Raw genomic sequence first — 27,692 nt, 5'->3', positions numbered from 1 at the left:
TTAAGGGAACTACTGTATGTGTGGTGGGGTGGGGTCTTATTACTGTCGACACAGGAAGTAGATAAGGAGAGTGTGGCGACGGGATAAACTTGGAGTCAAAGTGAAAATAAAGTCTGGAACAGCAAACGCAAAAAACAAGAATGTTCTTAGAAAATGGTACAGTCATCTCCCTCTTCAGGGAGGATATGTTTGCCAATTGGCAAGACCTCGCAGACACAGCACAGCTCAGCAGATTTCCTTTATTTCCAGGAACTGAACCTGTAACTGTCAAATACTGTACTCACACATTGTCACAGCCCGTGCCATAGAATTTCACAATTATTACACTCCTTTTTTTTTCTTTCCAGGAAATCTTTAAGTTAGTTCATCCTACTGCAGTCCTGAAGAATTGGTAGCTTTTTGTTTGTACTACCAAGCTTCAACAGAAGATGGCAATGTTGCCACACAAGCGCTCAAAGGCAAGCAAATGAAAACCTTTGCATTAAATCAGGGCTTCTCAAACCCGGTCCTGGGGACCCCCTGTGTCTGCTCGTTTTCATTCCAACCCAGCCCTCAATTACTTAACTAGACCCTTAATTGAACTGATAATTTGCTTAATTAGACCTTTTTACTTGTTTTCAGCTCTTGAACAGTTGCATATTTCAAGTTAGCTGTAACATTTGATAAGTAACTTGAACTGAAACTGTTTAAGAGCTGAAAACAAGTAAAAAGGTCTAATTAAGCAAATTATTAGTTCAATTAAGGGTATCGTTAAGTAATTGAGAGGTTGGTTGGAATGAAAACCAGCAAACACAGGAGGTCCCTGGATTAAACTCACTCTTTGCAAGCACCCCGATAGAAATCCCAGCTCAACAGTAGGACCACCATCATGTGACCAGCTCACTGTATATGCTTTTGGGGAAGGTATTAAAAAGGATAGTGGTGATATACCTCTATCCCAGTATTTGTATGAGTGAAAACAAAGCAAAAGAAACCTGGTTTAACTTCACTTGCAATATGAAATATGGCAGACCCAAAAAATGAACACAGATAGGTCTCATGTGCCTTTATTTCTGTACACCTTAGAGAACTGAAATAGTAGTCAAACGATTTCCTGTAGCATAATTGGTGTTACGTTATAAACAAAAGAAATTAAATCGCAAAACTAATGACTCTAGAATTTTTGTTTTTGTTTAAATGATCTGTATTTGCTTTCTGTACAACAGTTTTTACATAAACTTTGATTTTTTTTCCCAGAGGAAAGAGTCATTCTTAAACTCTTGAGCCAGTTTGGCATTGAAAGGAGTGTAGAAGTCTCTGAGAATCTCCCTAGTCACAGGTAACATTGGCCCCAGGTTTTTGTCCGCTTGTCTTCTGGTATTAGATGCTGGGCTTTTTGTAATTTCTGCCTCTGTTTGCTCAGTCAGTGGCCCTGTATAATTAGAAACAAAAGCACCGCAAAAAAAATAAAAAAAAGTTAGCAGACAGAAACACAAGATTACAGCCAGAAAAATTATAATCTTATTCACCAAAAAAAAAAGAAGAAGAAAAAAGAAAAACACACAAACACAAAAAAGAAAACCACACAGGAATTCAAAACGGTGATTGTGGTATTAGTAAAATAAATACTGGTCTCATTTGCTGTACGTTTCTACGGTTACATCTTTAAAAGTGCCTTTCATGTAACCCTATTTAAATTGTATGATTGACCTAGGAGCTGAAAAGTTAATATTTCTTAATTCTGATTAACAAGAAATTAAGTGCATTTGTTAACATTTTAGTGATCTAGTTTAAGTTTATACCGTAAAAAAGTACCCATTAACATAAAGTGCGACCAAAACAGGCTGCAAGTGAACTGGATCGTACTGTATAAGAACATAAGAAAGTTTACAAACGAGAGGAGGCCATTCAGCCCATCTTGCTCGTTCGGTTGTTAGTAGTTTATTGATCCCAGAATCTCATCAAGCAGCTTCTTGAAGGATCCCAGGGTGTCAGCTTCAACAACATTACTGGGGTATGTCTTGACCTAAACCATTAACAACACATTTATTTATTTATTTTAATAATTTGGAATCTCCAATTATTTGTATTGTTTTCTCCCCAATTTGAAATGTCCAATTATTTTTATTTCAAACTGCCTCACCGCTGCCACCCACGCGCTGACTCAGGAGAGACGAAGACGGACACACGCGTCCTCCGAAACGTGTGCCGTCAGCTTCTTTTTACTCTGCAGGCCCGCCATGCAGCTACCTCAGAGATACAGTGTTGGAGGACCATGCAGCTCTGGGTAGCTTACAGGCAGGTCCGCAGGAGCCCGGACAGTCTACAGGGCTCGCTGGTGCGCGGTGAGCTGAGGCCCCCTGGGAACTCCCGTCCACGGTTGGCAGGCATAGCCTGGACTCGAACCGGCGACCTCCAGGCTATAGGACACATCATGCACTCCACGCGGAGTGCCTTTGCTGGATGTGCCACTCGGAAGCCCCGTAACAACACATTTACATTCATTTCCTACATTTAAATGCACCAAAATGCACAAGTAATGAGTCTATACCCAGTGTAATTACTACCATATTTTGCTAGCATGATGAATTCAGAATTCAAATAAACACTGATTCATTATACCGTACATTCCTCATAATAAATATTCATAGTAGTACTTTGATTGCAGCATTAGTATTCATGGTATTCACTATAATTTATAAAATTCCCAAATAATTCCTGGAAATATATCGAACACACTAAAGAAATCTTTTTATTTATTTATTTATTTTTATTGCTGGAATTATAAATCTTGTGAAGCCATGTGCATAGTGTATGAGCAGCTTTTAATGACTGGAGCCTTCAGTTTTGACACCTAGTTTGGCACGTGGCCCAGACAGAAGAAAATAATTTCCATCCCATTGAACCAGCTCGGCAGTTTCACAACCTCTCCTAAATTAACATAACTTCAGACAGATCAAATGCATTGGCTGGTTTACAGGTCTCCCATCCATATAGATACAACAAGGTCTGAATCCCAGGCTTATAAAACATTCAGTGCAGGTCATTTAATTTATACAGATAAAGCAATAAGAACCACTACTATCTGGTCATATAGCTTTAAAAACCAAACAATGTGTTTCAGCGAATGAACCTGTAAGTGAGGAGAACACTGCAGCTCCTTCTACAGAAGCAACTACATTCCTTCAAAGCTGTAGCCAGGACTAGACTGTGGTATTTGTGTCCTGCCTTATAGTGAGGATGCAAGTGTTAGTGTACTGGGAATGGGATCCATGAATATACTGCATTATAGCCAGCTCAAACGGTACAAAGGGACGCCTTTCAGCGAGAGAGCACTGTATGCATTTACAGCTGTGCAACTCTCTTTGTAACCCACATAATACACACATAAGTGCTAGTAGATGGACCCTATTCATCACGAGTAAGACTTCCATCATCAAGATAACAAAAAGGACAAATTACTTCATAACCCCCACCCCCGTCTATAAACATACTTGCTTGAGTAAATATACTTACCTAAGCTGAGAAAGTCAAATACTTTGTGCATAGTGTATTTACGATTGGTGGCATGATCTTCCAGACGAAGCACTAACATTTGGTTTCTGTCAAAAACGGTCAGCCAGTCCAGTATATAAACAATGTACAGTCCAATTTGCAATCTCACCTGAAAAACATTAGCACATATATGTACACTTAATGTTAGGGTTTGCTGGCATGTTGGCTCCTGCATATAGCAGGCTGCTTATATTGCACAGTATGAAAAGGATATTGGGACCAGTTTTCAAAACCTTACTTTTAGCACACCCAATGAAGTTATCATACCAGAAGTAAACAACTCTAAACATAGTTTTATTTTATTTCTTTAGAAAAAAATGCTCTCATAAAATGTAATTTTTTTCTATATAGTGGCTAAAAGTAATTACACAGTCAATGCAGTGCTCTCGGAGAAAAGGAGAAATAACTGATTCAATGTTCTTGATACTTCTTTATATTAATAAATTCACTTTCTGACTATAGTCAGGACTAAATTCAATTATACCACAGCAGGTGCTACAATGTCATTCATGTATCAAATTGATTTGGTAATTTGCTAATGTCCAGAAATCTGGGAAACCAAATTAGTTCTGCAGAAATTGTTCTTATCTGATTGTTTTTGCTTTTGACTGAGTATACTATAGAATGCATAGGAAACAAGTAAGCAGAATAGTACTGTGTGATGCCTGGAGGCTACAGAAGCTTGTATAAATCAAATCTTTATTTGCATGTACACTTAGCAATGCGTCAATGAACAGTGAATGTATCAAATACACAGTTAAAAAAAACTTGAAATACAGTTGCAAAACATGTACATGGCTACAACTGAAGAATGCTAGGGTATGTAGTGCATGTTTGGATTCCAATACAAAACCGTTTAAAAGTGTAGTGGTCAAGGCTAGATTCTCAATTTTTTAAGAGAGGAAAAACACCTAATAAAAGTTACCAAACAAGAAATACACACAACAATCTAGGGGCTTATAAATAGTCTTAAAGTGTTTCTTATTCTTTTGAGGATTGTAACTAGTGTTTGTTTGTTTTTTATCTTTGAGATCCCAGTCCAATAAAGGGTCCATTCCTGTTGCCTTTCTTCATTCCTTTGCCAATTGTTAGTTCCTAGGTTCAGATGCATGCTGTATGCCAAGTCTCACTTGGGGTTTCTCTGCTGGCTCACCTCTCTAACACAGGATGTGGTACCAAGCGAGCCAGCTTGTTTACTGAGTGCCCATTTTAGACTGGCATCTACAGAAAGCAAACCATCACCAAGGGCTCACAACAACGGCGACCTCTAGGCCCGATTTTAATGTGCTGCCAGTTTCGTGTTTTCATATAGTGTTGACTACAGAACCCAGCTACTGCCAGTCTAAAACTAAAATAGCTTCCAAAACTGGCATCGGTCAAATAGCAGCTTATTGTGCTGCTTGACCACAGGGGTTGACAGCAGCAAGACGGATATGGGTTGCTAACTCACAGGCATGGCGTTGTTGAGGGTGGTGTTGTACACACAGGATTTCATTGAGTATTCCAAGATGCAGCTTTCAAACAGCTGCAGGGACTCGGACACTTTCTCATGGAAATCATCTGCCGATTTGTTGGCGATCCCAAAGTAAAGGTAATCCGAGTACAGCCTACAAAAGAGATGCATAGAACACAATATTTTAGATTGGGTGTGCATCGCAACAGACTGGTATTAGTTTGTTTTTGAATCACATGCTGTGCTAATTTTAGGAATGTTTCATACTTGATTAATGGATGTGTCATACAGCCCATCCTGTCGATCTGGTTAGTTTCATAATATCCCCAAATGGAATAAATGTCCCCAGCAGGAACCACACAGTCTACGTTTTTAGCTGCGTAGATTCTCAAAGCTCTTCACTACAAATCATCTCTAGTACATTTTTGTTTTCAGTAAGAAATAAATGCACTCAATAAAGTTATCAAACCAGAATAGTAGAGCATTTAATTTAGGGGATTGTAAGTAGTCTTAAATTGTTTCTTATTCGTTTGGAATTGAACAATGATCTTTCAGAAAATAAATTGTACTAATAAGGACTTGGAGAAATACAGCAGTAAAGCAGCTCAATTTAAAAATGCAATGGCTTTGCTCTGTGGCACCTGTTCACACGTTATTGTATATTTGTGTGGAAATCCTGTAATACGACAATATTATGGCTTATCATTGTGTCTGTTTTGGGTTTTCCGGCAATACAAAGAACTGTATTCATAAAGCATTAGCATGCTGGTAGATGCAAAGAACTTTGGTGCATTTCCTTACACATTAACATATTGGGAACACAGCTGTAGCCGAAAAAAAAAACAGTGGTCATATCTTTAAAAATCCATTCATCCCATCTATTGTATAGTCATTTTTAAAAAGAAGTGTGTGGTCTAACCTCTCCACGGGGTCCCTCAGCATGATTATAAACTTGGCATTTGGCTGAACAGCGTGAATAAAGTCCTGGATTAAAAATGGTGGTTCCCCTTTGGCAGTTGCATTTTCATAGAAATAGACCCACGCATTGTTATCCCACAATGTAGAAGCACTTGCCTCACCTGGAAAACAAAACCAGTCAATACAAGTTACTCTTAATTGCAAAAAAAAATAAATAATAAATTGTAATAAAAATACAATGCATAAAATTGACACTAAAGTTACATTTTCAAATTACCAAAACTAAAAATTGAAGCCTCTGTGGAACAAGAATCCAACAGAGACATGTGTGCTGGCTATAGTGTTCTTAAAAGGTTATCAAACACGTTGTACTGTTTAGTGTTGTTTGTGACATTTACATCCGCTGTTCGTATCCAAATAACACTGGCTTCTACAACAATGTTGTGTGCACTAAAACCATCATATTCTCATTTTCCTAGTTCAACCAGAAACTGCTCTTTGTAGTTGTTTTATTTGGATACAGACAGTGGATGTTGAGAAGCTATCAAAAAGTATTCACGGTCGATCTAATGTGCAGCAATGATATCTGCTACGATGTGTCAGGTTGTATTCCCCAGCTGATTTATGACTCAAGGTATGTGAATAACACATCAGGCACTGTATTCCCTGTAAATTAACATTTCAACAGTATTAAGAGGTTAAATGAAATTTGCTGATATATGAAAATGGGTTTCTTAGAAAAAAGCCTTTCAAGGCACCTCATCACCTCATGTCTCTCTTCATAAGTCATTTTGAAAGTACAGGAAACATTAAATTATATATGGTGTCCAAATGCACATTTTCACAACAGTTCACATCCTATTTATCATGGTGCTGATTTTTGTGTTACACCATTAATAATACTGTCCGGTATAAAAAGTGTAATTTAACAGCCGATGTATATTAATTTAGCAGGTGCTGGCAAAAAAAAAAGAATCATAATCTGTTATTTTGAATTAATAATTGCTTCAGTGTTTCTGAATTTCCTTTTTGTTTAGTTTTCTTATGTAAACAACCTCCGCGTTTAAACCAATGTTTTAATTACTCTTGTAAGAAGAGTTACTAATTGAATTAGTATTTGTATAAATCAACTCTCATGTTGAAGAAACATCAATATTCACAAAGAAGACCTATTGCATGCTAACTGTGGGGACAGGATTCCTTTAATTGTACTGCTCATTGCTTCACATTAGGAAGTGTGGTTCTAACACTGACATTTCTTAAGCATGCCTTTGAGGCTCCCTGGTATTGTGCACCAATTAAAGGTGCTTGGTGTGGAATCATGCTTACAGTCGTATCCTGCTTACCACACGCTTACACCACAATGCTAAGCCCCCCGACTCTGTGTCTACCAAAGCATAGCAGTCGTTAATAATTCGGAGGACTCTGGCATGTTCTCTAATCAGATGGACTATGTACTAAAGTGGGAAATAAACCAGTAAGCAAGCCAAGTTCAATACATGGCAATTGTCTGACTCATATCAGTCCTTAATCAGAGTGCCTTGTAGAGAAAGAGAGAGTGTTGTATGTCTTTTACAAACATTTCAGTGCCTGATTTCATTCTTCAAATAATATGTTTATTTCAAGTCTCCAGAGATAATAAAAATTACACAGGTTTGGTGGCTGGCAGCCATCTTGGTGAAGGGACAGCAATTGTTTGATTGAGAGTGAGTGGTAGAGTGTGGGATATGGCCAGATGCTGATTGATTGAATGATTACTTGTCAATCATCCCCTGACCACATGGTATAAAAGGAAGATAGAAATTTTTGTTGTTTGAGAGCGTGTCGGAGAGAGGTTGTGCAGGAGTGTGGAGTGTGGAGTGTGGAGTGTGGAGTGTGGAGTGGAGTGGAGTGGAGTGGAGTGGAGTGGAGAAAGAAAGAAAGAAAGAAAGAAAGAAAGAAAGAAAGAAAGAGAGAGAAATCAAGAGAAAGAGAAGGAAAAACATCAGGATTGCCATAGCTTGGGTGTTTTGGGGTTTGTTTACTTTGACTAGTTTGGTAGTGTTTTCTTTAAACCATTGGTTCCTGTGTTTGTTTAGTTGTAAATAATAAAAGTGTGCAAACTGCATTAAATTATAAAAAAAGCGGTGATAGAGCCCCGGGCTTCGGCGCAGGCAGCGGCAACTCCGGTTCTCGCACAGGCAGCAGTTCAGCTGAAACAACTGCATTTATTGCTTCTGTACAGCAAGCAACATCTTTAGAATTTTTTTTTTAAGTGCACCGCTCATCCGTAGTCACTAGGTGGCGCATCCCACTGACCTCTAGTCAGATTATACAGTTTAAAGCAGTTTGCATACTTTTATTATTTACAACTAAACACACAGAAACAAATCAAAGGTTTAAACAAAACTACCAAACTAGTAAAAAAAAAAACCAAAAAAAAAAACACCCAAGCTACAGCTATCCTGGTATTTTTCCTTCTTTCTCTTTATTTCTCTTGATTTCTCTTTCTGTCTCTTTCTTCCTCTCTTTCTCCCTCTTTCTTTCTTTCTTTCTTTCTTTCTTTCTTTCTTTCTTTCTTTCTCCACACTTCTCCACGCTACTACACAACTTTTCTCCGACATGCTCTTAAACAACAAACATTTCTTCCTTCCTTTTATACCATGTAGCCAGGGGATGATTGACAATTAATCATACAACCAACCACCACGTGGCTGTGCAAATGGTGGTCATCTTGGTTGCAGACTGTCCCTTCACCAGAAGGCCGCCAGCCACCAAACCTTTATCCACACACACACCAACACACACACACCTACACACACCTACACACACACACACACACACACACACACACACACACACACACACATATTATTATTACAGTATTAAAATCCATAGCTTTTAGGAACTTTATGTTATTTACCAATGATGATGTTGCGTTTGTGCTGGCTTCTGGATGCATTGAGCTGTGAGCGATCCTGAATCTGGTAGGCTGCTAGATCAAACAGATCCAGGTAGTCCTCCACTGGGTACCTGTCATGGAACCCCTCGCTCAAGCGAATTATACCTGTGCCAAAAAACAAAGCATTATCCTTGTGAGAGACCCCAAAAAAACAAGATAACTGAGGATGTCCTTACTTTAGCCTTCTGCCATCAGAGTTGTTAAGTCAAGGAACTATTTTATCCTTTTGATGCTGATGAATGTGCCCTTGTTAAAAAGATGTAATTGATGATTAAGGGAGCTCAGAAATGTGTTTAACTTTGAAATTTTTTCCTCTCATCTTTTTTATTAAATATAAATGGCTCTTACAAACTGCATTTATTGACATGTGTATTCATATATTATCACAATCCCACAAAGAACCAGAGTTGATTTCCTAGTTAGGGTGTCCACAGACCCTACAAAAAATATTGACAATTAACTATTAAACTATGGAATACATGTGCATGGTGTTGCTACAGTTTAAAAATGCACTATAATGTTGTATTAATATATTTTAAATAATGTATACTGTGTTAAGAAATATTTATAAATTGATGGTTTGTGACTATAGTTAACACCACTACAAAGAATATAAAGGACTATTTCCCAATTCATATTCCTATTACTGTTCTTTCAATTCCTTTGGGGTAATTTCTCATTAGACTGCTATTTATTAATGAAGGATATACTGTACTGCCAATGTTAGTTTAAATATAAGTCTTGTGATATGTCAAAGAATTCTCCATTCTATTTCTCGGAAAGCGTCACAGTGTTCTTTCCAAGAATGTAGTGTGGGGGGTGTTCCGATTGCAGTTTTGCAAGGTCAGAGTTGAGATGTTTCCGAAAGCAATGGAAGTTGTCAAGATGCATTAGTTCTCAGTCAGGGTGTGCCTGCATCTGGTCACGGAGTGAACTCTACCACTACTCTCCCCTCTGCACACCCACCCACATACATTTCACAATGCAATCAAATACAAAAGATATGACCCTCCGTTTTTTTAGCAGCTATATTAGAAGTCTGTTTAAGATGCATGGTGAACAAGACTTAATGACACTTTTGAGTTTCCCATGAACTTTGACAAACTAAATGAGATACAGAACATGTATTTTTTGTTTTATAATGAACACGTTATCACTGTTAGTTCTTAGAGTAAAACTAGATGGTGTCTAAGGTTTTGTGAAGCTAGACAGAGGTGGGTTTAACTTCACTTCAAATTAGACACCCCTTAAAATTCCCATCAGCTCCATTTTAATATATGTTTTAGGTCATTATTCAATTAAACCCTCTAGAAGCGAGGGTCAAGAGGTTTAAAAGAGGATTAACCATCAACTCTTATCTTGTAGATATTTCCATCAAGACATGACTCATTAGTTCCAACAGTGGATTTGTAGGTGCTGATTGCAAATTAAAAGTGCACACATTATTACCCGATTTCAATAGAAAGCCATGTCTATCTATTGTTTAACCATTTGAATGTAACTTAAACAAAACAATGCGTCAACATCATGGAATAAAACATATTCCTGTGAAACACAGTTTTGTTTTGTTTTTTTAACTTACCAAACCGTTTCCTGGTCCACCAATGTGGCTCTTTGAAAGTGGTAAACCTGACATCCGGATGTAATCTCAGCCTGTCGTATAGGTCTGTGGTTCCACATTTCGGCTGCCCTATAATGTAGAAGTACGGCAGACAGCGAAAGCGATAGTACTTGTTTCCTTGACGGTACAAGTGTTCCCGGAAAGCATTTCTCAGGTAATCAAACACTGTTCGAAAACGCTTTGAATAAAGTGCATATAAGTTGGTCCCATAAGGATCAGCAGTGATATTCCCTGTGTATTCTTCGTACCAACATGGGTTTGTAAAATTTGGAAGGAATGTGGATGGAATGACTGAAAACATCTGTAAAGTAAATGACAACATTTTACAAACGTTGCAGAGGTCAGGACATTTTTTAGCATTTAAAAAAAAAACGTATTGAATGTACAACTGCAACTTATTGAAAAAAACACTGCTGTAATGTTTACTGAGCTCTGTTGGAAAAAGCTTTGGCAGCTGCTGAAGAGTCACTCCTTGCAGTGAAAATAAAGTGCACTTGCTGGGGCTTCAAAAAGAAGAAGAAGCAGAGCTAAACAAAGAGGTCAAAAAAAATATTTACATCAAATCCTATTTCTACTATCTTTCTAACAGCATCTGAACTGAAACAAAATGCAAGCTTGACAGATCAGGCAAAAAATGTATTTTTTTACTCTGTATATCAAACTGCATTATACGATATACCCCTTATAAAAGATGCATAAGAGTATCCATGGAAAGCATGGGAAAACTGCACAAATGCAGTGCAAAAATAGTGTTTCTAAAGTTGAAGTTAAAGTGACAATATATATATATATATACAGTACTGTGCAAAAGTTTTAGGCAGGTGTGAAAAAATGCTGTAAAGTAAGAATGCTTTCAAAAATAGACATGTTAATAGATTATATTTATCAATTAACTAAATGCAAAGTGAGTGAACAGAAAAAAAATCTAAATCAAATCCATATTTGGTGTGACCACCCTTTACCTTCAAAACAGCATCAATTCTTCTAGGTACACTTGCACAAAGTCAGGGATTTTGTAGGCATATAGTCAGTTGTATGATTAAACAATTATACCAAACAGGTGCTAATGATCATCAATTCAATATGTAGGTTGAAACACAATCATTAACTGAAACAGAAACAGCTGTGTAGGAGGAATAAAACTGGGTGAGGAACAGCCAAACTCAGCTAACAAGGTGAGGTTGCTGAAGACAGTTTACTGTCAAAAGTCATACACCATGGCAAGACTGAGCACAGCAACAAGACACAAGGTAGTTATACTGCATCAGCAAGGTCTCTCCCAGGCAGAAATTTCAAGGCAGACAGGGGTTTCCAGATGTGCTGTCCAAGCTCTTTTGGAGAAGCACAAAGAAACGGGCAACGTTGAGGGCTGTAGACGCAGTGGTCGGCCAAGGAAACTTACTGCAGCAGATGAAAGACACATCATGCTTACTTCCCTTTGCAATCGGATGATGTCCAGCAGTGCCATCAGCTCAGAATTGGCAGAAAACAGTGGCACCCTGGTACACCCATCTACTGTCCGGAGAAGTCTGGTCAGAAGTGGCCTTCATGGAAGACTTGCGGCCAAAAAGCCATACCTCCGACGTGGAAACAAGGCCAAGCGACTCAACTATGCAGGAAAACACAGGAACTGGGGTGCAGAAAAATGGCAGCAGGTGCTCTGGACTGATGATCTCAACATCATCGAGTCTGTCTGGGATTACATGAAGAGAGAGAAGCAACTGAGGTTGCCTAAATCCACAGAAGAACTGTGGTTAGTTCTCCAAGATGTTTGGGCCAACCTACCTGCCGAGTTCCTTCAAAAACTGTGTGCAAGTGTACCTAGAAGAATTGATGCTGTTTTGAAGGCAAAGGGTGGTCACACCAAATATGGATTTGATGTAGATTTTTCTTCTGTTCACTCACTTTGCATTTAGTTAATTGATAAATATAATCTATTAACATGTCTATTTTTGAAAGCATTCTTACTTTACAGCATTTTTTCACACCTGCCTAAAACTTTTGCACAGTACTGTATATTTTATTTTATAGTTATATATTTCTGTGTGAGTGCAGTAGCCCTGTATAATTATAATTTTTTTGTGTTTCCCGCTTCTGTGCCACATTACTGACTGTGACTTTTACACATAAAGCACATTTCAGAGCTCTCCACATCTCAATATAGGCCTAATTCATTAAAGATTTTCAGAGACAAAGAACAGCTTTCTATATATACTCACATGTTGCTCATATTTTATAAGGTCCTTTAAATCCGGCAGCTGCCTGGTACTAAACTCTATGTTTGATGTTATAGTTTTTATAACTAATTTCATGTTGGTGTAATCCCTTACAGATGACAGATTGAAAGGGAAGGACAAGTCAGTCTCGTGACTGTTCAATAAGCCTGGTTTATTTAAGGTGCTATATTGGTATGGCGAAGGGGTAATCAAGAGACCCTTCTTGTCTCCGGTGAGTATGTATGAAGCCATCACCAGAGACATCACAGTCAGCCCCAACCCAATGCTGTACACTTTTGCTTTCCTGAAACAAGGCAGACCACCCCATCTTCGATAGTTATCCTTCCTGACTTCTAGAACTGCAAACAAATTCATCTGGTTGTTGTTATCCACATGGAACAAGAAAGGTCTCTTCTGGCAGTCCTCTGAATCCGAGCTGAGTAAAGTGTATTTGTAGTCCATCTCGGTCATCTTCTGGGCCGAGTTTGGTCAGTAAGTGGTCTCTCGGTCCACATGAGAGCCTCTGGATGTTACAGTAGGCTGGAGGCTCTGTTTGAATGCATGAGGTGCTTCTTCCATTTGTTAACTCATTAAACTGTTTAAATTACAGCTCTTCCATACCGTAGCATCTTTGTCTGAATTCAGTCTGCTCTCCTGAAAAAAAAAGAACAGAAGGATCAGAAGTTAAAATTAGATGTGTTTTCTAGTTCAACAAGGAAAATACTATATAACAAAGGCTTGAAGAGAATTGGTGACACTGTGTAGACTTCCAGAAGTATGTATCATTCTAGATTTGTTACCAAGCTTCAAAATACAGACTGCACACTTTGGTAAACAAAGGATTTGATTCAAATCAGAACATATGATCCTGCAGATCCTGCAAAAGATCAACAGACAAGCAGCTTCAAAAGAATATTTAGAAGTCTATTGAAATACGTTCAGATATAAAGTACCAGCAGCATCTGGTGGAAGATGGAAGTTGGGCTGAACTAATACTGCAAAGGAATTTGGTATTGAGCCTGGAATGCAGAGATTTAAAATGCATTAAAATCAAGAATATTCTTGTGAACTCCTAAATTGAAAAAAAAAAGGTTTTTCTTTTTAATTTAGAAAGGTAATTTTATCTTTGAGACTGGGCATGCCTAAAGGATGACTGAATTATCAGGACCACCTTTGTTTACGGTTAACCAACCATTTGAGAATATAGTAATAAGAAGCCATAATGATTTGGGAGAATATTTAATTCAATGGTCTTAACATAAGTGACTTTTGGACAAAAGTGTGATTATTCATTGGATGTTAATGATTACTTGTTTGAGTGGCTGTATTGAATTACCTCCCCTTTTTTCCCTGTAAATTTAAACCTGTGATTCTAATGATCTCGCTCTCTTCTAAAAAAAAAAAAAAAAAAAAAAAAGAAGAAAACGGCACTGAATTTATTTCCTGAAAAAGCTGTCAAGTACGTTCCGTTTATATTATTACTTCAAGAAGACATTGTGGAATCAAGAAACTGTTTGTGAACTATGAAAAGTTTTTGGCAGAAACTCTCAGAAAAGACATTCACAAAGCTAAATGCAGGTCTGGTGTAATTGTAAGACTTTGCTATAAATATTTGTAAAAATTGCAACTTCAAACTACACCAGTAATCGCTGGAAAAAAATGATTTTGCCTTGCACTTGGGCAATTGCTGACCCTCCAAAAAGGTTGCACCTCCTCTAACAAGGTGCAAACTACTGAAGAAACGAGTAATTAAGAGCTGTGTAAAACCACACACCTTCACAGACCTGTCATTGGCTGCTGTGGTGCACTTCCTGATGCTGCGAAGGTTGGCTCTTGCTGAGGACAGGCAGGAAAACCTTCGGAGGAGAAGTTCAAGACGGAGAAGACCCTGCATATTCAAACCCAGGGTCACTTTGTTTGGTATGGATTGTCCTCTCCGCTTGCCTCTCCAGTGATGTCAGCTGTGATGTGGATGTGCTCCACAAATCTCATACAGCGCCTACTGCTCTCTGTACTCTCACCTCACAGGACACACTGCCTGATGCGATCAATAGCAACACGATTTTTCAGACGTATTGGGCAGTGTGTTATACTCTTCGATGCGATTTTACAGGATCAGCTGATCGATTTCAGTCGACTCACAAAGTTTAAACAGGTTTCATATTTTGCAATGTGATTCCCTTGCATCGGTTAGTGTGTTATACACACTCGCAAGTCTCAAAGTCAGCAAACCAGTTAATTCACCTCGTTAGGTCATATGACTGGAGACATACATGTATTCTCCGTCTTATTGTATTATATTATAAGCCTTATGTTTTCGTCTATTGATCGCCCCATTGTCTCAGTACTTTATGCATCCAGGGCAGGTCAAGGAAAACCTCACAAATTGGGCAGGTCCAGGAAAACCTCACAAATTGTGCATCTCTTGATTCCATCGGGCAGTATGTGATTCCAGCTGGCAAAGATTTTTGTTGCGACGCAACCTCCTCCATTGAGATGCAACGATCACATCGGGCAGTGTGTTCCGGGCTTAAAGTGCGGCAGCTTTTTGTGACAGCTCTTTATTTGTGCGTGTTGAGTCATTTGCATTGCTCTAAAGCTGGTCCTGGAGAGCTACTGTGGCTGCTGGTTTTCGTTTCAACCAATCTGTCAGTTACTTAATTGAACCAATTATTGGCTTAATTAGTCAAGATTAACAGGTGTTACGGATCTTTAGCCACGGATGATGTAAAGACACCTATAAAACCTGCTGGATAGGGAAAAAGGAAGAATTTCTGAAAGAAATAAAAGGAACAATGCAGTTGTGGGTAGAACAACTCTATAGTTTTATACCATAAAAACTGTCTATTACTGTCTGTTGCCTTTTTTACTGGCTCTTTGTGTAGCATTTAGTATTTGGCCATATGGGTGGCAGTACATAAATTAGACTGTTTTTCCCACATTATGCCACTGGATTTTTAATATCAACAGAGGATATTGGTGCAGTGTCTCATCAAACAGTCACACCTCCCACACACCGTCCCGGTGCATTGTTTAATTTCAGTTCTGACTCAGTAAACATCACACCACCATCCTACAGCAGATCCCAGATGGTACAGTACAGCTGGAGGCATTTTTTGTCATAGCATACTGTCCTTCAAATGAGAACTTGAGACAAAAGTTTGATTTGCTTTATAAGCATTCCAATATTCAAGAGCACTATGTTATACTCCCAGCAGGGGTCACTGGGGAGCAAAAAAGCTAAATACCTGAGGAGGAAATGGGCAAAGTATTGTTGATCAGTCTGCTGCACACCGGCATTCACATAAGGCTGCCATCCATTAACTATTTTAAAAACTTAAAGAATACATGTCTCAACTCTAGAGGATGATGAAAAAACAATAGAGACTCTGAACCCTTTCATAATGAAACTAAAGAGACATGAATCATCTTGCCACAAAGCATGAATTAAAGTTACCCAATCATAATTAAACCCCTTGTGACTTTCACAGAAACCCCTTAATACCGATGAAGAAGTGAGGTGTGATTTAATGACATTTTTGAAGAACTAACCTACATATTTATCATCCTTTAATAAGGAAATCTGACAAATATATAAAGGTTTATTACATCGCTAGTAGGATATATTTAGAAACCCAAACTTTTTTTATCGGATTCTATCGGAACAGAGTTAAAGATAAAAAAAATCTCAACTAATAGCAGCAACTCACAAACTGTAGTAACTCACAAGTAGTTATTACCATGCAATTAACAGTGTTGATAGGTTTTCCCTTATAAAAGTGTACCACAGTTATTTAGCACAGTATTTTTGCAGTTTACCATGCTTTTCCCTTGGTTATACTATGCATTTTCCATAGCTTACCCTAGTTTGCCATGTTTATTAATATGCTTTACCATACCTCCCACATTCGTTATAATGCTTACCTATGCTTTACCATGCTTTGACTGTGCTTTATTACACTTTGATGTGCTTTTACTATGGGAAACTTTTATTAGGGTTTAGCAGGATAGAATACAAATACATCTTCCATTGCTAACACCAAAGCTGCACACTTCAATTTTCTTCACCAGAAAGCTCTGTTAATGCACCTGAAAGCTGATCTCTACGACCACCTCATTTGTTCTCTCTTACGTTATTCAGTCCTATGTCGCTTTTGTAACAGAGTCTGCTAATTGTTCCCAGTTGTGAAGTGATTATTTTCTTCTGCTGGGGATGCATTTCCATGCATTTTATCCTTGGTTGGGATATTAGAATCAGGGGCACTCTTTTTAACTATGCTTTACTAAACTTTGCAATGCTTTTATCATGGTATACCGCAATTAACTTTTATAAGGATAATTATGGTGGAATGTTAGTAATAATTTATAGCATATTTTTTTTGTTTGTTTGTTTGTTTATTTTCCAGAAAAAGCTGTGTAAAATGTTATACTGATTTAACTTGGGTGGACTCCAGTCAAGAACAAACTATGCCAATTGACACAAAGACTGTGGTAATGACTGCAGGGCGATCTCTAATTAAAAACAAAAGCACACCAGCGGACAAAGACAGCAGAACGCTTGCTTTATATTAACATTTGTATTTCCAATGACTTATAAGAGAAACAACTAAACCCTTAGTTGACTCTCACTGTGGGATTTGTTTTTGGCTCAAATAGTCATTTGAAACTTTTAATTCTAAACAAATACTTTGTATATTATTATTGTAGGAATTAGATAACTGATTATTTTTCCTTAACAGCTACACTCCTAGCAACGCTCAAAACAAACTGATTGCCTATTTTAAAGTGTCCTGATTTTAAGGATATGCGCATACAAATAGTAATCATAACAGTAAAGCATGAAGGAAAAAAATAACTTTATAGAGGGCAGGCTCTGAATGTTTAGAAAGCTGACTGCGCCACAAGCTCACAATTTCTAGTGAAAGTTGGCTTTGGCCAATCAAATAACTGGATTTTTGAAGGTTAAATTGCCAAAGCAGTCTACTTACAATAATAATAATAATAATTACAGTTGGCTGTGACAGCAAGACTACTTACTTCCTAAGCAGCTCAGCTCAATGTGTGATGACCCCCCTGAAAGTAAGGGGGTGCAGAGGCAAGTACAATAAATGTGTGAACATGAAGAACTAGGTTTAAAAATGTAAAACTTGTGGCTTCTGGTAAAGGCAGGATGTGCAGGATGTGCCCTACAGCCTGGAGGTCGCCGGTTCGAGTCCATTTTATTGTCGACCGTAGACGGCAGCTCATGGGGCGGCATACAATTGGCTGAGCTGAGGTCAGCCAGGGTGTCCTCGGCTCACCGCGCACCAGCGACCCCAGTAGTCTGGCCGGGCGCCTGTGGGTTTGCCTGTAAGCTGCCCACAGCTGCGTTGTCCTCCGATGCTGTAGCTCTGAGGTGGCTGCACGGTGAGTCTGCAGTGTGAAAAAAAGCGGTCGGCTGATGGCACACGCTTCGGGGGACAGCGTGTGCTTGTCTTTGCTGATCCTAAGTCAGCACGGGGGTGGTTGCAGTGAGCTGAGCCTAAAAATAATTGGATATGCCAAATTGGGAGAAAATAATAAAATAATTGGCGATTACCAAAATTATATTTTAAAAAAAAATTAAACCTTTCTGCCGAAGTGGTGACATATAATTAACACCAATTAAGAACATGGCAATGGTTGTCACTTCCTTTCTTTTTAAAAGTGCTTACATTAGTTTCTTCCTTAACATGCTGAAACCTGCATAAATTCTAAATAACTATCAGAGGCACAAAGGAGCTGGTTACCCTATATTTACAAACTAGAAAAGTAGTCACCTTAAAAATGTTCCACTCTCACTTTTGTTAATCAATTTTTGTTAATCAATGTACCATGTTGCTTTACCTTTTTAAGAATTATTTTTATTCTGTAAATGTGCTTTTTTTTCACTGGACTAATTTGTTTGTATTTATTTATTTTAGCTTTCAGCATGTTTAGATTACAGAAGGTTAAACTAATCCATGCCATGTTTTAAATCCCTGATTAACTGCAACGTGCTGCTCCATTGCCAATGTCACAATGTGGAGGCCCTGATAAGAATTTACTGTTCTGAAGTTGGGAGGTTCCTTTTCTCCACCTTAACTCCACTGGAGATAGAAAGCCCTCCTCTTAGTAGATTAGATGCATCTGGTGTAAATGGATTACACTACAAGGAGATGCCACTGCAGTCTACCCTGGCGCACACATCAGCAGAGTAGGGTGATAAGGGAGTAATCACTGGCAGGAGAGGGGAGAGGGGAGGGGGGGGGGGGATCCTCCTTCCTCTGTGAGAGATAAGGCAAGGGTTTCCATACATCCACTAATCCAATATTTTAAACACTACACATTCTAGCAACTAGTACAACTTAAACCTGTGTTGCCTAGTGGCTACAATTATGTAGGTTAATCTATTGTATTAAGTTCTGATGGATCCCTACATTTTCTACATGCCCCAGCCATATTTTTGAGATTTTACTCTGTAACTCGATTTTGTGTGAGACTTTAGCACTGCAGTTTTGCCTCAGCCATATATATATATATATATATATATATATATATATATATATATATATATATATATATATATATATATATATATTTTATAATTGTGTTGTATTTGCAATCCATCACCAAAAGCCAACATCTTCAACATCTTCAGCATTCCATTATGTGTTGCAGGACAGATTTTTGGTTTGGTACTAGGAATGACATCTAGTTACACAAATATAATAGGTGAAATTGTGCATTACAGAGATACACTATTCATAATGTCAAATCTGGTATGTTTAAAGCCAGGAGATATCTATTGTTGATAATTTAAATATATGCTGCTGTAACCCACTGAACTACCTGTACTGTAGTACAGAAATAATGAGTCTTACACGCTGTTTAGGATGAATTAAAAAATGTTCAGAATTTTAAGGCAATGTTTTATGCTTTGTGATTTAGCTACCTGATACGGAACACAATAGCTCATGTACCCATGTGAAGCAATTTAGCACCAGCTGTGCTTTGAAATGTTCAAATGTCAAACAAGTGTCTTCATAAAACGCATTGAAGTCCCATCCAATATACACACAGTGGAGACTTTTTTTATCAGTTTTACAAAGAACAGCAAAAAAACTAGGCCGTGAGAAAGTGATCAGGCTGTGAGCACTGCCAAGTTTGCGTCCAAGTCAAAACCATTATCAGCTAAATTGTTTTTATCTCACGTTTCAGCCCTATAAACACCTACGGTCTACAGCACATAGCGAATGGTAAGATATGTGAAGGTATTTCATTAGCTATATAAGAAAACAAAAGAAGAAAAAAATACACTTTGTAAATCTAAAATTTTACAGTCAATATGAATTCCTTCTAACAGTGCAATTTGCTGTGAAATGAACCTAGTTTCTTTAAAACTGTGCTGGGTTCTTGTGAACGTAATGGTTAAATAGCAGGAAACCAGTAAAAGTGAGTTCCAATTCCCAACCAAGTTAAAATTGTGCTAGTCAGTAAATGGCTTTGAGCACTCTGACCTGTCTGACTTATTTCTCAGTCCTGATGTTCTGTCTGAAAAAAGTTAATAAAAAAGGCTTTTAGTGACTGTTGCAAAACTATATGATTCTTAAGACTCTCAAAGACATGTGAGCTAGAGACTCAATCCACAAGATTCAATCACCTCCTTAAACATTTTTCTCCTGCTTGCCACGTGTTTTGTACAACACTTTAACACTCTTTCGAATTAAAGGCACACACAAAATGTGATTTATTGGAGTAACAATGCCTTAAAAATCATAACTATACCCAACTGTCTTTGGACTTAGGTGCACAGTAATAGCTTGGTAGATAAGCAAGTATTGGGCTGAGTGTACATATATATTCTTCTGTCCCAAAAAAATTAAATAAGCCACCTGAAGCTATAGTTTAATATTGCCATTTAAGTAGACGTATATTGATTTTTAACAATCGCTGGCAAAGAAGGGATTTTCTCTCAATGACAAAAAAACTTTCTATATCTAATACAGCTGTCTAAGGAAGCTCATAATATGAGCACAACATCATCCATCCATCCATCCATTATCATTAACCGCTTACTCCTTTACAGGGTCGCGGTGAGCCGGAGCCTAACCCGGCATACACAGGGCGCAAGGCGAGACTACACCCTGGAAGCACAACATCAAGAACATGAAAAACAAATGTGTTACTGGCATTCGTTCCAGGAGGAAACTTGCTGCTGTCGTGAAGCATTCTTACCATAAATCATAGTTTCTGTTGTTGCAAGCAAAATATGAATATATTTTCTTCTAAAACGTTTAAAAGGACCAAGTTGGAAGTGGGAAATAAACCATTTCTTTATTTGTTTTGCTGCGTCCCATCATGTACTCTCAGATATTGACAACCATTTCCCCTTTCTAGCTACTGTTTGATTTTCCACCTTCTGTTACTATGGTTTATCTATACATTTTATAAGACCACCCTTTTCCCCCCACAAGTGTACAGAGACATTCAATAATAGTTGGAAAACACCCATTTTCATATCATTTATCAAATAGTTGGAAAACACCCATTTTCATATCATTTATCAAATAGTTGGAAAACACCCATTTTCATATCATTTATCAAATAGATATGTTTTTTTTGTATGATACATTTATGCCTCTCAAAACTTGGGCGGAATTGCCTACTATAGATTTGTTGACTGGCGTATTTAACAAATGCACTTCTCAGTTTCGTGTGTTAAGGATGTTTCAAGTACTGTACAGCTACCTTTCCTTGCTTTTCAACTCAGATTTGACTATTGTTATTCTTTTTTACAATCCTCCACCCTTCCTCAGATAAATTTAGCAGTTCTACCCTTCTTCCTGGCTCTAGTCTCCACTCAGGAAGCCCCATCCATTTAGTACACTTTTGGCTACAGTAAATGGTATCCAGTCTTCTTGAAATTCCATACATGCAATCTTAAGCTGGCCGCGGGAGAATGTTGATGCATCAGTCAACAACGAGTCTATATATTCCAGGAAAACATGTCAAACTAAATTCGATTTCTGTGTCATTTACGCACTTATTGTTTTTTTCAGGAAAAAAAACGCAAGGCAGTTACAAAACCAGAATGAAACCACTCTAACATTTTATTTTGGGGTTTAAGTACTCTTAAGTTGTTTCTATTCATTATAGAATTGTAACTGTCGTTTCTTCCTTTCATAAAAAAAAGTGTTAATGACAGTTTTGAGTAAAGAGCTGTGAGAATCTGGCCCATTCCTTTATATATATATACATGTAACTCAGGCAGATGGAAAAGGATAATCACCAGTCAATATTACATCAAAATATAGAAGTGTCTGTGAGGGAGCACCCTTACTTGGGCATGACTTTACAATGAGTCGTGTTGTTGTACAATGTTATATATAACTGACTCTAAGGTGGTGTTTTCATTGTTGCAATATGAAGCTGTGCTAGTTTAATTCCGTGTGCAGTTTAGCCACTGTGTTTTATATCAATAACGGTATATTACATAATAACAGTAATGATTAAAACCCTAAATATTAAACAAATAAATGATACACTTGCATGTTTGTAGGTACTATTATTCATTGTTAAAAATACCGTGTGCGCGAGTGCACAGTATAAAAAAGAAACAAATAACTTAAGGTTTTATATGTGATGTTTTATATATGTAACTATTTAAAGATATATATTTTTGTTATAAAAAGAAACGGTACTAAATTGTTTAATTAAGGCTGTTAAAATGTGGGTGTGGCTAGCTCTTTAAAAGGCTCCCTGTCTGTAAGGGGGGATCAATTGAGAGGACTGACCAGTATGTGAATCAGTGCTTAATATTACTTAAAAGAAAATAAATGCTTGTACCTGAAAAATAAAAGAAGGGAACTAAGAGTGTCTCTGTGATCCTGACATGCGATGTGGACATGGCTTGGACATGTCACCCCATCACAGGGTCATTTTTATGAGGATGATTTATATTGCAGACAGAATCTGATTTATTGTTGGCTAAACATGATTCTTGACGGCTGAATACTGAAGCAGATTTAATATGGGCCCTGAGTGATCTAAATTGTATGCCACTGTTTAGACTAAATTTGAGGTAGCAGTAAATATCCATAGATTTGAAAATAAAATCTCATTTGAGTTTCTAATGTACTAAATATTTAAAATATGCCCTGCAACTTTGATTTAAGAAATAGATTTACTAGAGCAGATACATTATTCATTAACTTATTTCCATCATTAAAATCAATATTACTCTTGCTAAGAGCCTAAGAATACATTTTTGATTGCCTGGATATGCATTTCTACCTGCCTGCAAGATACAAATAAATTCTAAGTGAGTGTTATTATAATAGGACTAGCTTCTTTTTATCGTTAAGGCAGTTTTAAAAAGAGCATATTAAATTGTAGGATATAATGGTAAATGATTATTAAACAGAATGCATTAGCATATGCAATAGTTGATTTATTATTATACATTCTCAGCCCTGCGCCGCTGACATTTCGCATCAAGGAGAAAAGCAATCATCTTTGTTTTCCATCTTCTTTTTTTCCCCTCCCGATTGCAATTATTGATCCATTTGCTGTTTGGTTTGTCTGAAAGGTCGTCTGCTCCAGCATAGAACTGTTTGTTATTTTGACGGTTTAACGCACAGTTTCTGTAGTAGACAACCCTACTTGATGTACAAATGAAATGTGTTAGATTTGTTAGCACCTTAACTATACAACATCAGTGTCAACCACAAGCTAAAACAAGGACATATACAATACACACTTGCTTTATTGCACTTTACTTGAAAGACCCTTGATCCTTTTTTTAAACTAACCTTTTTTTTCAAGAATCTGTAGAATAGAAAGGTAAACTATTGCACTAGCCTGGGATTCAGTATTACTTTCCTCCATTGGTAAACTTTAATTATAATTATACATTCAATCAGATGTGTCAAGCTCAAGAAAAATAAAACTGGTAATGTTACAAAACAAGTAACAAACACATCTTTAAAATTAAAGGGATATTTTATGCCATCCACATTTTTGGCATATTGCATGCATTTCCTGTTAACATCCTAATGTGAGTGCTTTGTATAATTCTCTATTTTCCTATATTCCGCTTAGATCATTATTTATGACATACTTTTGTACTATTTACAGACTTTATACAATTAAGACAATTTAGTCACATTTGCATTCAAAGCATTGAAAGTAGTTTCTGACAGATTAAGCAGCTGCTTGCCCGTTACAGTATGTACTGCTAGGTTTGCTATCTGACATACACACACATGGTTAGTCAAGCGACCCAATCTAACTATTGAGAAACTGGCCTTTTTAATGTGGGGCTATTTATTCATAATCTATTAAGAATTTACCTAAATTGTACTTTTTATGCACAGTAAAAAAAAAAAAAACCCAAAAACCCGAAGCAGCTCAGTATTTATTTATTTTTGTTGTACTGAATCCTACAGCTAATTGGTATACACATGCAAGAGAAAAGCTTATTTTCTCAATAATACAATGTAAGTACTTTATAGGACTGTGAGCTTCAGTGGTGTTGCGCAAGTTAGTTTCATAACCTCCACTATTCATGGGTGAGTGGCCAGTGCTCATTTTGACTGAAGCTCTGGGGTTGTATATGCTCTCCAGTGCATTCTGAGCCATTTGGGACCACTTTTAGAAGCAAATTTAAACTTGACTTTGTAGAAAAAGAAATTCAGAAATGACTTCACTTACAACTTGTCATTTTACCAGATGACTCAACCTGATAAATCACACATGAAGCTAGTTAACAAACTTTGTTTTTGAAATGCAGTGTTTGCTCCAGGACTTACTGATTGAGGGTCAATTTGGCTCCCTACCAAAATGTTATGATTTAGAATTCAATATAAGCACAGTATTTTTATACATGCCAACAGAGTTTACTGACTTTGTGTTTCTGAAGAACAACAAAAAAAGTTTTCATTTAGTATTCAGTCAGTAAGAATTACATCTTTTGCAGCTGTTGTGCAGAAGATCCTTCTTTCCTTTTCATTGCTGAACTTTGCCAGGGCTTTCCCATAATCAAACTCCTTCCAGTGAGGTCCCTAGACTCTTATGACAAGGAGGGTATTCAGTTTCACTTGCCTGTCTATTCCTGTGTGCTGTCTTCAACACATTTTGTTCAGCAGGTCTTTCATTTACAGCCATTTTCTCTTGTTGTGAGGAGTGCAGGGGAAGGACGGTGCATTCCTTTGAAAAGGGGCGGGGCTGACAGTGATGTGAGCCAATCACATGTCAGAAGGGAGACTATTGCCCTGTGGTGTAGGGATTTTAGGGCAATAGTTCAATATTTTTTTGCTCCTATGATGAGATTTTGAGCAATCACAGGCCAGAATTTCCAGGCACTGATTCACATATATATATAGTATAGTACAGTATATTGATGCAAGGCGCTGAGGAAAATTGGGTTACTAAGGTTTGTGTTATTTTTTAAACTATGAATGAATCAGTGGCCTTTTTGGATTTCTACATGCTTCAGGGGTCAGTGACTCATGTTTTTATAAGGTCAATAGGTTTTTGTGTGCTGCATTTTTTCTTAATGATAATAGGAAAAGCATTCTTTCGTAATGAGAAACGTCCTGCAATGACTGATGACCAAATTGCCTTGAGACAGCAGGTTTTTGTTTTTATAGATACTGTATAGATATATTAGCTAGGTCAATATCCTTTTTGTTTGTGTAAAACACTGATATATTTCAGTTATTTTTTCTGTAATGTTTTCCAGAGCTACTTGGAGGGGGGGGGGGTGCCAAACTCTTTTTCTGAATCTGTCTGAAATATAGAATCTACTCTTGTCAGCATGAAACAGCATGCTTTTGAGGTTTAGTTTGGAGGCCAATGGAAAAAGGAGATTGGGGTAGACTTAATAAAGACAACAGGATAAGCATAAACTCTCTGGGTTTAAATGTCTGCTAGTCCTGATGGTATGTACCTTAATAATCAGACTCGGTTAAACGTTAGAAGCCTTTTTGAGCTCTTCATCAACATTTAGCTCTAGCTACATTTAGCTCTACATATAAAAGCTAAAAGTTACCTGTTATTGATTAAACAACGTTGGTAGCAAAGAGTGCCTTGTTGGGTTTTACAAATGATTAATTCTATGTTTGTTTTGAACTCAGTGTAAGCCAAGAGATGCTGTGTAAATATCAGGTGTCTGCTTTTAATAATAAGAGAGCGCCTTCACGGACCTTGATTGCATAGTCCAGCCGGCTCAGGGGATACCAGCGTCATCCCACACATCCTTGTTATTGTCATAACTTACCTTATCACTGTATCTGTATAAATAATGTAGGTTAATCTATTGTATTATCTATTGTGAGTGTCTGTGTGTGTGTATGTTTGTGTGTGTGTGGGGGGGCGGGGGGTAGGTGCATTCACATACAGTAAAGTGAAGCTGCGCATTCATTGAAGTGGAGGGGGGGTGACAGTAGACATTTATGAGAAGTCACAGAAAATACATTGAGCTGAGTCACATCAAACAACATTTAAAACAGCTAACTTGTCATTTCAAAAGGCACATATAAGAGATTCTGGTTTTGTCTACAAATCTTCCATCTGACAGACTGACTGCCGAATGCTTTGTAGCTGAAAAGAACCCATTTTAACGGTGTTCCTTTTTAATTAAAGTGCTGGAACAAGCTACAATTCCAGCAAATTGATTGTAGTGTTTCTAGCTTTCACAAGTAATTCTCTCTCTTGAGGCTGGTGATGACATGAAAGGGACTGAAAGGCTACAGGGGATGCTGTATTTGAAACCAATGTCAGTACCCCCATCTGATCAAACATGCTCTTATGCAAGTTTCTTATTAAAGAAGTTCAGGAATCCAACCTGCAATTCTAACCAAGAGCATTCTCAGTGCTAGATTGATCCCCTAGATTGTACTTATATTTATATGGTTGGAAATGTGCAGTAAGCCTTGAAAAAAAATGTAACATAGCAAACTTGGGAATAAGTCAAAATTCTAGCCAGATAAACAAATGAAGGTATTTCAAGTTATCATGTTATTTTTTTTCGAGTTTATGTTTGTCATATGTCAACATTCGAGAAATTCAGCTGGGCCAAACAGAGCAAAGGACTACATATATACAAGGGATCACCGGTTTGAATCCAAGCTCTTAATTTAAAACATGAAAAGGATAGTGCACGCCAAAATACTGTACCTGAACAGTGCAGAATAAATTGTCAAATGATTATAAATATAGTACTTGCCCAGGGGGCAAAATCAAGTTTGGCAGGGGTTTGTCTAAAAGTTAGTGGGCTATACTCTCAAAGCTATTTACTGAAAATCATCACAAGCACTTTTTTTTTTTATTGAAAAAAATAAAAATAAAAATAATTACTTGCCGGGCAGGAGTTCAAAATAGATTAAAGTTCATGTCAGCAAATTTCCTCTGGGAATCACTTTTATGCTAATGTTTTGGAAAAGTAATTTCCAGTACCTAATCTGCTGACTCATGGACAACTCAAGTAAAAATCGACTTCAGATAGAGACTACTATACCTAAGTGACCTTGAGCTAGTCAGTTAAATACCTTGTTAACCCAAATGATTCCACTGAACAATGCTATAACCTTGGATCAAACACCACGGGCTTGCTCAAGCAGCATTAAATCAATTTTCTTTTTGTGCTGAGTGTACCGAGTACAATCCCTCCTGCCAGCAGTTGCATTAATGACTAGTGTCGCCTCCATATTTGATTCAGTGTACTGTATGTGCTGGTAATTCCAAGTAGCCATGTGGTTTGTATATATTGCAAGTGTAAGTTGTACCTTGGGACAACATTTCACCTTTGTCACCCGTTCAGTTTTTGTGTCAAAGCAAGATAGAGGTTACTGTGTAACATAAACATTTTGAATCATCACAGAGTTGAAACGATTGATAGAATGGAGCTCTTTATGTTTTTTAGACTCACCCAACAGTGAAACTCAGTGGATGTAGCAAAACATACCCCGGGGCTTCAACTCTTATAGGTGGGCTATTAAATAAAACATG

The 27,692-nt window shown here is 37.5% G+C and overlaps 1 protein-coding gene across 5 annotated transcripts in view; it reads right to left on the bottom strand.

The window, feature by feature from the left end:
• Window positions 1–1,030: 1,030 nt before the first annotated feature.
• The window catches only part of LOC117414709 (carbohydrate sulfotransferase 15-like), a 42,641-nt gene continuing 15,979 nt past the window's right edge, over window positions 1,031–27,692 (bottom strand). Inside the window, exons 2-10 of one of the 5 annotated variants that reach the window (XM_059026226.1) lie at window positions 27,613–27,675; window positions 14,458–15,457; window positions 12,687–13,337; window positions 10,429–10,768; window positions 8,808–8,951; window positions 5,907–6,066; window positions 4,985–5,141; window positions 3,496–3,643; window positions 1,031–1,411 (exon numbers count right to left, since the gene is read on the bottom strand). In XM_059026226.1, coding sequence (XP_058882209.1) covers window positions 1,209–1,411; window positions 3,496–3,643; window positions 4,985–5,141; window positions 5,907–6,066; window positions 8,808–8,951; window positions 10,429–10,768; window positions 12,687–13,154 — 1,620 coding nt within the window. In that variant the 5' untranslated portion in view covers window positions 13,155–13,337; window positions 14,458–15,457; window positions 27,613–27,675 and the 3' untranslated portion in view covers window positions 1,031–1,208. The remainder of the gene's footprint in view (window positions 1,412–3,495; window positions 3,644–4,984; window positions 5,142–5,906; window positions 6,067–8,807; window positions 8,952–10,428; window positions 10,769–12,686; window positions 13,338–14,457; window positions 15,458–27,612; window positions 27,676–27,692) is intronic. The other 4 variants (XM_059026227.1, XM_059026228.1, XM_034024476.2 and 1 more) reach the window with 4 other exon arrangements.

This window comes from Acipenser ruthenus, chromosome 7 (assembly GCF_902713425.1).
Source record: "Acipenser ruthenus chromosome 7, fAciRut3.2 maternal haplotype, whole genome shotgun sequence".
In the NCBI taxonomy this organism is placed as follows: Eukaryota; Metazoa; Chordata; class Actinopteri; order Acipenseriformes; family Acipenseridae; genus Acipenser; species Acipenser ruthenus.
Note: the sequence above shows the minus strand (reverse complement) of the source record. Positions and strands in the feature narration are given on the sequence as shown.